Source organism: Festucalex cinctus, chromosome 14 (genome assembly GCF_051991245.1).
Source record: "Festucalex cinctus isolate MCC-2025b chromosome 14, RoL_Fcin_1.0, whole genome shotgun sequence".
Taxonomy (NCBI): Eukaryota; Metazoa; Chordata; class Actinopteri; order Syngnathiformes; family Syngnathidae; genus Festucalex; species Festucalex cinctus.
Window position 1 is genome coordinate 6,158,229 of NC_135424.1, and position 16,057 is coordinate 6,174,285.

At 40.8% G+C, this 16,057-nt stretch overlaps 1 protein-coding gene across 3 annotated transcripts; it reads left to right on the plus strand.

Annotated features, from left to right (window-relative positions):
* The first annotated feature begins 581 nt into the window (after positions 1-581).
* Positions 582-15,866, plus strand: stox1 (storkhead box 1). Of its 3 annotated transcripts, XM_077496220.1 has the most exons (5): positions 582-1,076; positions 11,868-12,020; positions 12,499-13,542; positions 13,615-14,884; positions 15,450-15,866. In XM_077496220.1, the coding sequence occupies exons 1-5, from the start codon at positions 740-742 to the stop codon at positions 15,601-15,603; spliced, it is 2,958 nt and encodes a 985-aa protein (XP_077352346.1). In that variant the 5' UTR covers positions 582-739; the 3' UTR covers positions 15,604-15,866. The 3 variants fall into 3 exon arrangements, with proteins under 3 accessions (XP_077352346.1, XP_077352345.1, XP_077352347.1); XM_077496219.1 differs by having other exon boundaries at positions 12,499-14,884; XM_077496221.1 differs by lacking the exon at positions 582-1,076 and adding an exon at positions 1,394-1,466 and having other exon boundaries at positions 12,499-14,884.
* The last annotated feature ends 191 nt before the right edge of the window (positions 15,867-16,057 follow it).

Genomic DNA, 16,057 nt, shown 5'->3' on the forward strand with positions numbered 1-16,057 from the left:
TTAAATTCAAATTGTCTTAAATTAAAAAGATATATATTGCATAAGTTGCTGTAGCCTACCGTATATACGGCACATCAACAATGATAATTTACATATTTTAATATTTGAAAATTGTTAATATTGTCTTGTGTACTTTAAAAATGTAAATATTTCCAATTTTAAATGGCTTTTGTTTCAAATCACTTTTAAACCACAACCACACCTGACTATAACGGTACTCTAAATGTATAATTTCATTAAGTATTAATGTATTTCATTATTTAATTTACATGTTTTAGAGTTGTGAATATTTTCAATGATTTCCCTTTAATTAGGACTCTCCACCCAAATGTTCTGTTCTGTATATAAAAATGTATAATAAAATTGAGAACGTGTTTTGCATTCGTTTCTTTGGTTAATGTTTTTTTTTTCCATAACTGCAATTCAACATAAAATCAGGACAAAAGAAAGCTGTCCTCTTTGGAATAGACAATTGTTTTTATTTATTTTTTTAAATGATGGGAAATGCACACACCTGCAAGCAGTGGGAGGTCCACCTGTAAACACCCCCCCCCCCCCCCCCCTCCTCCTCCTTTCTTCCTCCTCCCTCCTCTGTCTGTCTCTCTCTCTCTCTCACACACAACACTCCGGTCAGGACCCTCACAACAGGAGGACCTCTGGCTCCCCGGCTATGTTTCCAAGAGACAAAACTGCTGTTTAACTCAACAAGTCCAACTGAAGTCTTGACTCTGGAACGGACATGTCACTCCACCCGCCGCGGATCGTGCAGCTCTCCGCCGCCTCCCTGGCGGTGGTTTTCGGTCCGGACGATGACGCCGTCGAGTCGACGGAGGAGAGCCGCCGCAGCTCCGCCGCCGCCACCGGGCTGGAGGTGTTTGCCGACTTCAAGGCGCAGAACCTGCGTAGCTTCTGGAATCAGCGGCTGGTGCGCGCCATGGGCGAGGTGCACTTCCAGGGCTGGATGGACAGCTTGGTGCTCTTTATCCAGGGAAGCTCGGCTAGCTTGGAGGTGCTGAGGGAAGCGTGGATGAGGAGAGCGCTCAAGTCAGCCACGGGCTTCGTCATCAGAGCAGTGGGTAAGAACTTGTACACTTGACTCACTTACATAGTACTGTTGTGTCTTAATTTTATTGGAAGTACAACATAAAAAGACTCGCGTTTCTAAGTAACACCGTCATGAACAACATTAATTAGCCATTCGAATGAGTCGGAAGATTTGTTCTAGCACCCCATAAAACACTGAACTTATTTTATTTTATTTTTTTTAGGAAAAAATGCCACTCTACAATATTGTACTCAATTAAAAAATATAGTAGGTCTACTAACAAAATGTTAACATTCAAACAATTTGTGTCTCATGATGTCTCCTCCTGGTGTGCACGCTTTGGCCACTGGGGGCAGTATCCATGCGTGCGTCCAAGAAAACAAAATGGTCACAACTGTTCAGTAATTATTTTTCACAGGGGGTAAGGAATAAATGTTTGTCTATTTACATGTCTTCCTGTATGGTTTCTGCTCAAATGTATGTTCCTAAAAGAGCTAAAACACCACATTATTGGTACTCATTTCGTTAGTGCATCTATGGGGTTTTGCATTGTGTTAGCATTAAGCTAGCGGAATTTCTGTATTTTTCGTAATACAAGTAGCCTAGCTGTTTTTCCTCCACAGTTTGGCTGTAACTGTGATTAATAGTTCGGACTGGTCCCCGTTCCCCAATCGTGTTGATAGCAGCGAACATGTTCCGGTTGGATTTGAAAAATATTTGGGAACCGTCAAAAGAAAGTAGTAGTAGTAGTAGTAGTAGTAGTCATGTGTAACATAAACAAGAATGCGAGCCCACTATAAGTAAGTATACTGTACATTCATATTAGGTATGTAAGAAGCTAATTAGTTATATTATGCTTGTTGTAAGAAACTAATAGTTCCATCTAGTTGTATTATTTTATGAGGCTTCACACTGAGGCTTCAACATGTGTTTACAACTTTGACAAAAATGTGTCAAAGCCATAAAAATGGACCTTAATATTTGTACATATACATGAACTGGTCACGTATTAGGTACACTTGCACCATCTAGTGCAAGTGTGTGAAAAATATATAGTACTATAACATGCTTCCTATACATATACTGTTATCTGTTTTAAAATTTTTACTATGTAATGTGTTCATAAATTTAGCAATGCCTTCTTAGTACCCTAACAACTGAAATTGTCCTTAATATTCCTTTTTATTACATTATTCCGAGTTGTCAACTGTACAAAATGTCCCCAAAGCTTGTTGATGTAGCTATGCAATCTTAATTATTCATATTTTCTCCATCTCGTAATTAACAAAGTACCAAAATATTCAAAACAGCTTTCAAAATGGTGCCATTATGTAAACAACCACACTAATGAACGTATATGTTCAACGAAAACGTGCTAATTTGTATCCTTCAATGCGTCTTTTGTGTTACGTACCAATAGTACCTTAAGTATGTCGTTTCCTATGGCCTGATGTCATGTGTTGTACATGTGTGACATCACCATCCAGCCAAGTGATAAGTTGGCTTGTGTGTGTTTTAGCCCTAATGATAGCTTTGTGAGTGGTTACACTAGCTTATGTTTTTATGTTTTGTGACTTTACAATCAGGAATTCAAAGCACAGCTTGTCGCACATATGGAAGATAGTAAATCAGAGTCCGACATTGTAACCAGAGCTGCTGCTTTGTAGACCTCGCCTCGGCTTTTAGCCTACGTTTAATGACCTAGTAAGAAGTGAATTGTATTTTTTTTCTGTTTACATGCTAATGTTGTCAAAATGGCTGAAAATGTTGTCATTTACATGCCAAGCCAGTAGATGGCGATGTGAGCAAACATGGACCGCTTCTCATCTTTCTTCCATTTCACTGAATACTGCTTTCAGCGGTTCCACAGAAATAATAAGTGTCATTTTTAAAGAAACTGATGAAATACTTCCACTTTGTCTAACATTTATATTTTCAAGAAATGGTACTGCAATTTTTGGGTGATCAATTTTCAGTTCCCTTGTTAAATCATCTAAAATACCGCTGTCAAGAAAACAACTGTTTTGAGTTAAACACAGTATGTCTTTAAGGCGGTATCACACACGTGGAGGAATGTGCAGGAGGGACCACACAACTGGCAGGGTGTGATGTGATGACCTGTTGTGGGGGGGGGGGGCTTGACATGTCATCCCCACGTGAGACACTTTGTCAGCTCCTATAGCCAACAATCAGGCACACAACTTAAGCACATACTAGTAAACGCCCTACTATGCGAGCACAATGCATACAAGTTGTTCTCATGGCCGACCTCCAGATCCTCATATGCGTCCTTGGCTTCACATCGCGGCAATTTGTATGGAAATGAGCTGCTTTACCGCCGACTTGCAGACAATCGGCCTGCGCTGAATCACTAGTTTGCCAAGCGGCTGACCACCACAATTAATGCAACTCACTCACACGCACATACACACACACACCCGGGGTCTAGTTCAGTTGCTCTCTTGGACTGCTAGATTGATGTCAGGCCTTGAGAGGGTCCCCGCTATACAATAAATATGTCAGTGGGGAACACGAGGAATTGGCTGAAGTCACAAACACGCAAAGGCCATAAGAAGATTTATACAAGCTAATTATAAGGTTGTGTTTTCATTTCCCTTTTGTTTTCTGCTTTGGCTTTAAATCACAAACTTTTTCCATTTGCTTCTTCCCCAATAAAAGTTGAGCGGGGAGCCATTTAGTGTCCTGAGATCTGACCTCAGTTTGGCAACCACAGGTCTAAATGATCTATAGAAGTGGTTCTCAAACTGGGGTTCCCGTGAGCCATAGCTTGGGGTCCGCAAAGTACAGTGGTGCCTTTGTGTAATTGTCATTTTATGTTTAGTATGACTGTAAACCTCAACTAGAGGTCACCAAAAAAAACAAAAACAACTTAGGGCCTCTTTTTTTTGATAAAATTATCTCTCTGCTAAAAATGTCGCTTGTTGTGAACTGAGTTGAGTTCACTGTCACCATACAACAAACAAATCTTAAAATAAACATCGACCAAACTTAAAAAAAAAAATTTTTTTTTTAAATGAAAGCACCATTGTATTTGTAGTAAAAACTGTTCATACAGAGGCAGCCTCTTCGATTTAAAGCTAAAATCACATCTCAAGAAATCTCACAACGTATTCTTATTTATTTTTTATTTTTTATTTATTTATTTATTTATTTTTAAATTACCATTTTTACATTTCTGCTCAGCATCTAGTTGCTATCCTTTTAAGGGCATGATAGCTGGCCTACAAGTCACACATACACAATACACCTACACATCATTTTTATCTATCATATCTCAACCTAGTGGAAAAAAATGTTCTGTAGGTGCTAACCCGCTAGCTGCTTCACTTTGCTTCTGCATTATTTAGCCTCTTTCTTCTACAAGCTGAAACATTTATGCGGCTTTAGACGCGAGGTGTAATGAGGTATCCCATGTCCCACCTACAGCAAAACTATCCTCGTCTATCCCCGGATGTGAGCTTAGCTTAGCATTTAGCTTAGCTAAGCATTCCTGAAATGCTTTAACACTTTTCTGCGGGATTTCGCTTCACTCCCACGCTTTACTTTTCTCCTCAAGTGTCCTAGTAGTAGTACCCCCTCAAAGTGCACCACTAATGGTCATAATTCTTCCAGATGTTAGCTTATTAAGCACCATGCCCTCCCACAGTCTCTGGTCAGGCTTTAAAATGGTTTGCGCCGTACTAATTGAGCAGTGCAGGTCAAAGGTCAAAAGTTTCTTGCTAACAAGCTGCCGCGTGGGTCAGGTGGCTTCAAAAACACACTTGCATAGAATGCGGTGATTATTTTAATATTATTGTGTGTGTGTGGTCCTAATTGGGAGCATTAATGGAGTCGTTTGTCTTAATTTGGGGTAGGGCTTTTTTTTTTTTTTATAGCCCTCTCAAAATGGCTGTAAAACATATCTATAGTACTGTATATTATATTTGACTATATTTTCATATGCCACAAAAAATATGCAGACTAATATATATATATATATATGTAATAATAATTAAAAAAGTTACCAAATATGGTTCAATGCCCTATTTCTTTACTTTATTAGCAGCAGTAAAAAAATAAAATAAAAAATAAAAAAGCATAGTGGACAATATAAAATCCTTGTCTGAGGTTGTTTTTGTTTTGCAAACTTACACAACGAGCAGTCTCTCCCACCGGGCCGAAAGTTTGTAGCTAATGTTCGGCCACGTTTCCTCGTTCGCTATGTTGAATGTTTATGCTAGCCGCCAGACAGCAGGAATCCTTGACCTCTTTCACATTGCTTGCACGTGTTGTCTTCATCCTGCATCCTTTCTACACAGACAAGGAAGCTCCCACAGATCCCCCCCCAAATTCAAAGCCAGTACTGTACAGTGAATCCCCGTTTATTGCGAGATTTAAAGTTTCCTGGTTTTAAACCCCATCCACAATATACCTTAAACACATGTGCCACATGGGTCAGCACAAATGTGCCACCATTTTGGGTGCTTCTAATGAACCTCAAATAAGGTTATTTATTTATTTAGATTTTTTTATCAGACTTTTCATCACATTTTTGATTACTGTGCTTTAGTTACAGCTAGTTGCTTTACTTAAAATTAATTACACTTATCTACAGTTCCTTAGTTAACCAATCACATTCAAACTCGTGTTAAACGGGAATTAACTTAGCATGTACCTGCCACCATTTTAAGTGCCTCCGGCTAACCCCAATTCAAGTTCAGCTGTTGTCAGTCTCCTTTTTATCACAAAAGCCTGGCATGTTAACAGGGGTGCGTAGACTTTTTCTACCCTTGCCTTGTATCTGTGAGAACAGCAACTTGTAAGTGATGGTTGGGCCGCGATATAGCAGGGGTTGACTAATGGTTTTGGCGCCAAAAAAAACAGTGAAGACGTTTGTCCACCGTGTCAGCAGCAGCTTGAGTTTCCCTTTGTCGGATTTGTTTTGATTCTCACTCGGACCCTGAAAAATGACTCGGCTACAGCGCATTACGCTAAATTTACAATAAAAACAGCACCAGCTCTCCTGACACTGCCGAATGTTTGTAGGAATTGCGGTGTGCCAGCTTTGCGAAAATGCTACATACAACGGCATTGGCACTGGAACCGTTTTCCCATAGGAAACGAACATGATTAATGGAAGTGGTAGAAGAAGTCAACCACCTTTAAATTTATTTTATTTTGTTAGTTTTTATCATACTCTAACTTGTTACAAAATATTGATTTTTTTTTTTTCTCATAATGTTGATTATTTTTTTTTTTTTTATTATTTTGGTGTTATTCTCAGAAAACGTTTTATTTTTGTTGGAATCAGGAAGGCTTAATTTTTGCAAAATACTGTATTGTTTGCACCATTTTTTCCCCATAAAATTCTGACTTCCATGGGGAATTATTTTAAGATGTACATTTGTTCTACTTCCAACGCATAGAACATTTGGAAAGAGGCCATCATGGTGGTAGAAGTCAAAAGGAAATGCTCGGCATCTGCATCCAATGAGAACCATCACTCTCAATTAAATGGGCTTAGAATGGGGGCGGGGGCGGCATCTCGCACACCAACGCTCAGGTTGGAGGTGAAAACGGAGGCGATGCTGAATAAATATTTGGGTGTAAGCTGATCCTCACACTTCACACTTGACCTTAGCAACAAGGAATCAAGAAGAAAGAAAGAAAAAGTTGCGATGAGAGTTGACGAGGAAGTCATTATTAGGCTGTGCTGCAGATGAATTGGAACTCGGGGAATCATTGACTGAGGGGAATGCTAATAATGGAACAACAGGGTCCCGATACCAAATTACAACTCAATAAAAATTCTTAATATTTCAACAATATCTCCATAATCCTCTAAATTGACTCGTTTTTTCCCCTCCCTAATACTGTACAGTACTTTTTTTTTTTTTTTTTTTTCCCCCCTCCCACATCTTTTAACAATCTTGGTTGCACTCCCATTGATCTGGCCTCTTTATAGTCTCCCTTTCCCATCTGAATTTTTGTCATAATTGCTCCCATTCAAGCCCATAAATTTTTTTTTGAACACATGTGCGATAGAGCCATCGTGACTCAGAATTGCTCGACGTCCAATATAAAGATAAGACATTCAACAACAACAACGTCGTTAGTTTGTGTGTCTGGCAATGCGAAGGCGGTTCTTTATGTCTGCTGCCGTCCCACCCGCCCGCTCGTGCGAACTAGTGCACTAGTATCACGTTTCACATTGAGCTCTCAAAGACATGTCTGTCTTGTTTCAAGTCTCAGGTTTTTGCATTGGCTTCAGTCAGTGGCGGGGCGTCCATTTTGTACCTTCAGAGGGGGCATAACAGACTTAATCATCAGCATCAATACTATAAACGCAATTGCATAGCACACAAATGTGTCACGTACGTCATCAACACATCAGCAGAATATATCAGAAAAAATATAATCATTATATTAATGTGACATGCAATGAAGTTGTCACAATTTGGTTAATTTCACATTTTTTTTTCACAAATCTATACTATTGGTCAGTCCACGTGTGGGTGTTTTGTTTTGTTTTTTTTACAAATTGTTGAAAAATGTAAAGTGTTGAAAATGCTGATTTTTTTAAATTAAAACAATCTATTTTTTTAAATATTCTAAAATGTAAGAAAAATAGTGTTGTTGTTTTGTTTTTTTTTTAATTGCAGGCCCGTAAAATAACAACTAGTGTAATTCACACTTAGCTGCTTCATAGCTTTAAAGTTGGCCTGAGCATAATGTCAATGGTTTGCAAAGTGAGTGTAAAAAGCTGTTGTCGGGTTCCAACGGGTCACAATACGATTGCCCTACTGTGCATTCTTCCCTTTTCTTTGGTTTTGGTTGCCTCTACACTAAAGGTTTCCATGGCGACAAATACACAAAACTCTGTAGTCGGGTTGTTTTACTAGTTTGTTTTTTCACGCTTTGTTTTGAGCTAGTCCTAAGGACTTTAGGACGCCCTGTTTTTTCTTTCTTTTTCTTTTTTTTTCTTTTTTTAAAGCTTTGAATTATATAAATTAATTGTACTCAACACTTTTCTTTACGTAGTGACTATTTATGGCCCTTTTAAATTATCTTTAATGATAGTGGACAAGTAGGGTGTCCTAAGGTCAAAAAGGACATATTTAAAAAAATTAATTCATCAGACTCATGGTGTATTTTCATCAACAATAAAGTTTTGCATGCTTTATAGGTCATGTTTGTGTAACTATTTATAAAAAAATAAATAAATATTGTAAAAAAAAAATATATATATATCAATAAAAAGTCAAACTTCTTTTTGACACAAAACTTATTTTGAAAAGAAAATAAGGAAAAAATGTCTTCAAGGATGATGCACCTGCTGCTTGCCTTTTGCTTTTTATGCTTCTCCATCCCCGCGTAACGTTCCTCGTGTTATGCTGGCATTAGCAATAGCATCATTGCTAACGTCACTGTTGGGTGTTTCACCCTTTCTCGCTGTGTCTGGAGCCATGTTACTATTCTGCGCACGCGAACTTTTACGAGGCCATTTTGGCTGTGAGAGACGCATCAATGTGCCTGTGAAAGACTTGTAAAGTCTGAAAATGTCCTGTGTCGACACATAACAGCTCTGATAATGCACAGTTGGGCTCCGAGGGAGTTTTTCGGAGGGGGCGTAATCCTGCTAACTACCAAACATGAGAGTACAGGTAGTACAGGTAGTAAATATTTGTAGACGATAAGGCCTACTTCTGAATACAACAATCAAAATACTCGTATGTCCGTCAAAGCGTTAGCCTGTTCGCTCACTGGAGCCGTCAAACATGAGACGTTTCAGAACATTTAAAAAAAATATACATATATGTATGCGTGAGCAGTATTTACATTTTTGATAACTTTGGTCAGTGTAATCATGATATGAAATGTTCTTGACATTTAATCCTCTTGAGCCCAGTCAACGTATACTGCGTTTCTATTGAAGCGTATAAGAGGCTTATTGTAAAAGGGATGAAATGAGACTCATGCGACAGCCATGTGGCACTCATCAGGGTCAGAAGACTTTAAGAAAGAGAGAGAGAGAGCACAAGGTAGATATATTATTTTCTGTTCACCCCATGGGAGCACTTTATTCTCACATGGAAAGTTCAGGACTTATTTTTTATCTTTTCATCAGTGTTGAGGTATTAAAGTACTTGTGTAGGTGTCTGGTTTTTGCACTGGATCGCAAAGCGGCCCTTTAAACATCTGCTTCCTACATTACCCATAATGCAACTCCATTCCACCCCCCACACAAAAACCCCAAGTGTCCCACTTCCGGATACTTAATTCACTGCTTGATAGCCAAGCTGTCTGCCCGGTGACACTGCTGTTGCCATGGCAGCTAGCCAGCAACGTGTATGACAAAATGAGTGCAATGGCGTGGCCCGCCTGCGCTTGGATTACACAAGCAGGTAGTGAATACCCCCCGGAGAGAGGGTGCTCGCCACTGCAAATGTCTCACAACAAGACAACTATACTAATTGTACTGCATTAAATCATTTGTAAAAAAAAAAATGTATTATTGGGAGATCATTGATCTCTCTGATATTAATTGGTGCTTTTCCTCTCCTCTGAGCCCATCATGCAGACCACCCCTCCACCACTACCACCTTGTTCCCCCCTTTTGGTCTGGTCATCTGACAGTGCGTGGTTCCTATGCATCGCATTCCTATAGAAACGCAGCACAATGAGGAGCCCAGTCAGCAGTGCTAATTCACTGGCCAGCCAGAGCCGTATTGAGTTTTGCTCACATTAATGTCCTATAAGGGAGACTAAGGGGGTTGTCTGTGTGTGTATTTTGCCCACCCCAATCCCTCTATGTGTCATAGGATCAGTCTGACAAAAAAGCCCCCTTTCCTGTGAGCCTTATGAGCTTTAAGTGCTGTTAATTGTGTTTTTTTACTTGCATAAGCACAAAATTATACGAGCCACAATGGCTGTGTGTTTTTCTGCTTTATTTTGAAAATGTGTCACTGCACAATCAAGAAAAAAACAACACATCATTCATTGACTTGTATGCGCTCCCATGACAGATACTTTGTGATGTGTTGTTTATTTCTCCTGTCTTGTGCATAAGTGGTTCAAATGTGATGGCTGTAAATGTTTACTTTACATCAAGCGGGAGCTTTGCTGTGTTTGGGGGCCATGTGGCACATGTTGAAGCTTAAAGTCAAGTGGAAACACACGGACGGACAGGCATCCGTTCAGAATTGCTCCAAGCGTCATTTTCTATAGCATTACCATCAAAGTACATTTTCAAGTCAACACGACTTTATTTATAAAGCGCTTTGAAAAACTCACACAGCTAAAACAAAGTTCTGGATATAAATAATCAAACATACAACAAAAACACATTTTAAAATAATGAAAACTAAAAGATGAATAAGTAAAATATCACTCTAAATACAAATATACTTATTCAAAGATTCCTCCTTTGAGTATTTACACCATTTATGATGTCACTGATTTTTTTTAAATTGCTATTGTAATGTTTTGTAATATGTTTTGTACTTTTTTAAAATACTTTTTTCCCCCAAATGTAGTGCAATGTCAACATTTTTTGTCAATTTCTTGGTATGTTCTGTCTACTGTTTTTGAAATTTTTTGTGTGTGTATTTTTCAGACAATTTTTGTCAAATATTTTAAATATTTTTTACAAGTTCCCCATTATGTTTGTATCTTTATCTAATATTTTTTTTTGTATTTTTGTCACATTTTTTCCTTATATTTTCTTCTATTTTATTATTTTTTTGCCATAAATTTTTTTAGAATATTTTTTATGTTTTATTTTTTCCCCCCAAATGTTTGTATTGGTTTGTTTGTTTGTATTTTTTTTTGTAGATTGCTATTTTTTTACAAATATTTTCATTTCAATATTTTTTGACAAATATTTTCCTAATACTAAATAATAATTTATTCCAAATAATTTTGTCTAATATTAAATTTTTTGGTTTTCTATTTTGTAGATACTATAGTTTTCCTGATATGTGTGTTTTCAGTGATTGCATTTGTCATATTTTGCACTATTTGCTCGTTTTTGCCTTTTTCATATTTTTGTACTTTTAGATATTCCAACACGCCCACTCTGACCTTACAATGTCAATGCGCATACCAGAATAAGTTAATCATTGATTAAATCGAGTCAGACCCATAACAATGGTAGAGTGAACGTTTCCGATGTTCACGTTTAGGGTGTTTGTCTTGTGTAATCATTCACCTGGAATCTTGTTTATTTCGAAGTATTACTAACCTTCAAGCAGAATTTAACAGTCCTAAACCGACTTGTAAACCCTCTGTACTGGTGTGAAAGCTCCATGGAAACTAATGTGAACCAGAAAATGAATGATGTATATCACATTTCCATTTTTACCGTTCAATTCTCTGACGTCACGTCCCTTATGAATGCCGTCCACCCTGTAAGTTCAACTGTGATGTGTCAAAATTGCATGGAACCACTTTGAGACTACAAGACAGAATATGTCAAGAACTTCTTCCTCACTTATGTGGTCATGTTGTTCCAAGAGTACCTCCGTGACGTGGGAGTCTTTAAGATACACGGGGCGAGTTATGCGATCCACCCAGCATGCGACCTGCGGTCACTGCTGTGGGAGTGGTGGAATTCTGTGGTTTGTCCTGGCGCTGGAGGAATGTCCGGAGCAGCCAGACTTTCACGGTTCATGTAACTTGCATAAATAGACCACCGTGGTCAGGGCTTAAGAAGTGGTTAGTGAACAAATGTTGGGGATTGTTTTGAAAGTCTTTTGAATCCAGGTGTGGTTGTGTGCAGTACCACCATCTCACAATCTGCGGGTTTTGTGATGTGTTCCAGGCGACCTGTCTCCGTTGCAGATGTCCCCTGTTCCCCAGTCCCAGTTCATTCCTTTGGCGGAGGTGTTGTGCTCAGTCATCTCAGACATGAACTCCTCCCAAACCGTCGTCAGCCAGGAGACTCTGGTGAATCACATGAGCAAATCGCATCCAGGTAAGCTATGGAAAAACCTTAGAAGGGGGTCCTCGGTTTACAACAGTCCCGATATACGGCATTGATTCAACATTCTTGATATCCAGCTGAAGGTCCAGAAACTAGCACACACTGTCCTCACTGAGGCAAAACTACTGCTTGGCATTTTTTCACAATGGGGTCCAGGAGGCTACTTGTTTAATTGTGTACTAGTAGGCCAAAAATGGTGAGCAAAAAGAACTAGTCTTCTTAGTTCTGCTAGTGTTCCCTAGTCTTTCAACATTCAATGCCATTGAAGGCTTTAGACGTCAAAAATCAACTTTAACTGGGCTGGAGTACTTGGACCTTAAGTGACTAAAATAGACTAAAGCGTTTTCTGACTTATGTACAACTGAGGTTTCATCGACGCCATAGGAATGAAACAATTCGCAAACGGGGACCCCTTATAGTCGTAAACTTCATAAGCAGATTTTTAAAACATCTCTCACTACTTTTCCAGGGATAACCATCCCAACTCAGGACATCCTCTACAATACCTTAGGCACTCTGATCAAAGAGCGCAAAATTTACCACACGGGTGAGGGCTACTTCATCGTCACACCTCAGACTTACTTTATCACCAGCAACATGACTCGAGAGAAAACCTGGTGGACTTCGAGCTCAGCGGACGACCCTCCCTCGCCTCCTCCTATTACTTATCTCCTGAGCAATGACATTTGCGTGGAGAGCACTCAGGAGCCCCCGGCGGCTCACTGCAAGTCTTGCAGCTGCTACAGCCCACTGCCGACGTCCGCCACTGTCCCTGCTACTAATACACCGGCCGCCCTTTCTCCATCTACAATGCCCGATCAGCATTCTGTCTCCGTCTCCGTCAGCGAATGCACAGTCAAGAGCTTAAAGTGGCCTCGACCGTCGGATCACAAGCCCTCGGTGCAGCATCAGTCCACCTCCACAGCGGCAGACTGCCAGGCGAGCGAGGTCAGCAAAACCACGGGAACGAGCAACGCCGTCGCCCGTAAAGAGAAAGACAACAAGCCGGGCAGGAAGTTTGGCCTCAGTTTGTTCCGGAGGAACGGGGGTAAAAAAGAGAAGCCGAAGAAGGAGTACGCGTCATTCGCCGGGCAGTTCCCACCTGAGGAGTGGCCGGTGAGAGACGAAGATGACCTCAATAACTTACCTCGCGATCTTGAGCACGCCATCATCAAGCGCATCAACCCTGAATTGACGGTTGACAACCTGACGCGTCACACGGTCCTGATGAAGAAGCTGGAAGAGAGGAGGGAGAAGGGCGTGGACAAAGGAGTAGACAAGGGAATGTCAACGGAGATCCTAACAAGTTCAAAACCGAAGCACCACCACTCCACCAGGTCGGCGAAAAGGTCTGCTCAGAAAAGCTCTCGTAGCAAACGCCGGGTGCACTCCACCAAGGAAAAGCAACGGGAGAGGATCAAGAATAAGCTTCCTGTATGTCCCAGTAGCTATCCAGAGGGGGAGGATTTGATCCCCACCCGGCTGCGAGTGGAAATCCCAATTGATCAAGCAGGTAAAGCAGAAGATGCTGTGGAGAGTGTATCACTTTACAAGAAACGCATTGAAAACCCTTTCCATACTGCAGAAGCTGGAATTCCTCCTGCTGCAGTCAGTTGGGAGCATCGAAAACCAAAAGAGGGAAGACCATCAGGGAGGAGGGAACGAACGAGTCATCGCTCCAAATCGTGGGACGCGCATCGTAGCAAGTTGAGCGTAGCAGACGAAGAACAAACAACAAAATCCCCAACGTCCAAAGACAAATACGACCAGGAAAGGGATGGCAATTGTGAACGTCTGCTGCAACCTGATATGAAGCTCAACCGAGAGTTGCCGCCGGACTACAGCTCAGCGTATCCGCAGAGCTTCACGCTGCGGATCGATGACAAAGTTCGACTTTGGAGGGAAGGAAGCGGCACAGAGAACCGGAAAGACCTTCAAATGAAAGACGGCACAAATCAGTCTTTGACCGATGGCCTCTCAAACATGCATCTGTACGCCAATTCCGACACAATCCCAACACAGGCCTGGCCCAAGACCTCTTTACAGCGGAAGCATTCGCTCAGACTAACCAAACCACAAAGGGACGAATCTCAGAAGGCCGATGAGCTTTCTGCATGTCAACATGCAAAGGACGTAACAATCATTGTCAGCAGAGAGCAAGGTACTCTGAATCAGATAGAACCAGTAGTTGATGAACGCCCCTCAGTAGCAGACACTGAAGATGACCACAGACTCTATCAGAGGACAGATCAACATGAGGATGAAGATACCTGCAGCTCCCTCTGCTTGAATGAGGAGGACATTATACCAAACTACCTTCACCCCCACTTAGTCTACCATCAATACGCCGAATCTAGCGATCACTATTACGACTCCCACTGTCAACAAGTCACCTCTGTCCGCAGACACTCAAACACCCAGAGAGAGGCTTCTCTGAGTCCTAGCAGACACGGGGAAACCGCATGGAGACGGCAGTATCCTCAGAGTGAAATATTACCTCAAGATGAACCAAGCTCCGGGAAAGAAGTACTTGTGCAAGAACAACTACACGAGTCCAGCCTTGAGTTGGACCTCCCTGAACCTCCCGAGGCCTTTGACAGTAGCATCTTTGACTATTGCCCGGCAAGTGAGGTGGAATCAGACGCGGAGACCGTCCGCAAGTCTACGAATGAGGGTGACAGCGAATCGGCTCACTGGAAGGTGAAGGAAGTGCAAGAGGAGGAATTTCACGAGGGGGGAGTTCCCCAGACCACAGGAGCTGGTCTAAGCGGGCCCAGGGCGACGGAAACTGGAGAGGCAGTAGAACTGGTTGAAAACCAGAGTATCACAGAAGACAGTGGGATAGATTCTCCAAGGTGAGAGGCAATTTTTGCTTACATGATCGTGCATCAGAGTTCACAAGCGAGGGTTTCCAAGACCAGAAATATTTGAAATGTCTCAAAACTGGCACAAACTGAATGAGGGGTAAAACTTGATATTGCAGCTCGTGTTTAAATCCAGTGTTACTCTAGCTTTATCCAGCTTCACACCAGAATCAATCCCACGGTATTCCCAAAAGACCGTTGCAGTCAGTCAGGCAAAAATAAACACTGCAACGAGACGTTAGACCTTCAGGCTGCATTACTGCATTTGGCCTTTCACTAGTTTGTGTTTCTTCCCTTAAAAAGTAAAAGGTAATAAAGCTGAACAAACACCTTGTAATGAACGCTAAAGTCCGATATTTGGACAGCAGGGAATGATTTTGATAATGACGTGTAATTGCTGCGTCGTGCTTAGATTTCAAATCGGAGGAAACAGAAGGCTTTGAACTCACTAGGCAGCCTTCCATGTAGGAATTTATGAAATGGTGCCTTATTAATTACATTTTTATCAAATATGTCGATTCCACCCACCCCTCCACCCTTGCCCTTCTCCTAACAGGACCCACATAAGTTTGGCCTCCAGCAACACAGTCATTCTGGAGGGTCTCAAGAGGAGGGGCCTCCTACAGAACCTGGACAAACTGCACTCCAAAAGCAGCGGCATTCGACCGCAGAGTTCGCTACTGCAGCTCACGCCCGTCATGAACGTGTAGAAGGAACCTCAACATCTTCACTTGTGCTCTAAGCTCAAGTTCTATGCAACTGTTCACACACAAAACTCATGTTATGTACAGATGTTGCATGTATATTTGTCCCTTTTGTAAATATTTTCTAATATGATATACAGTCTAAGTGCCTAGATGACATTGTGTACCTGTGAAGTGTATCAACATGTAAGGGTTAATGTACAGTTTTGCAAGGCGTAACTTTCTTGTAGGACTTGTGAACCAAAAATAAAACTATACGTTAAAACCTACTTTAGTTTTTAATTAGTCCACATTTTGGACTTGCCCTTGAACTGTAATTCAAATTACGTAAGTGCATAAGAAGCATCTTTTTTTTTTTTTTTTTTTTTTTTTAAAAGAAATTTTCAATGATGTAAAGGAGACTGCCCTCGACCAGACCACTGATAAAAGTTTATTAATTCTGAAGGTTACACCCCAGTTC

Coding starts and splice junctions, on each gene's coding strand:
- stox1 (XM_077496219.1), top strand. CDS start 740: ATGTCACTCCACCCGCCGCGGATCGTGCAGCTCTCCGCCGCCTCCCTG. Junction 12,021..12,498: donor CATGAGCAAATCGCATCCAG/GTAAGCTATGGA, acceptor CTACTTTTCCAG/GGATAACCATCCCAACTCAG. Junction 14,885..15,449: donor AGTGGGATAGATTCTCCAAG/GTGAGAGGCAAT, acceptor TTCTCCTAACAG/GACCCACATAAGTTTGGCCT.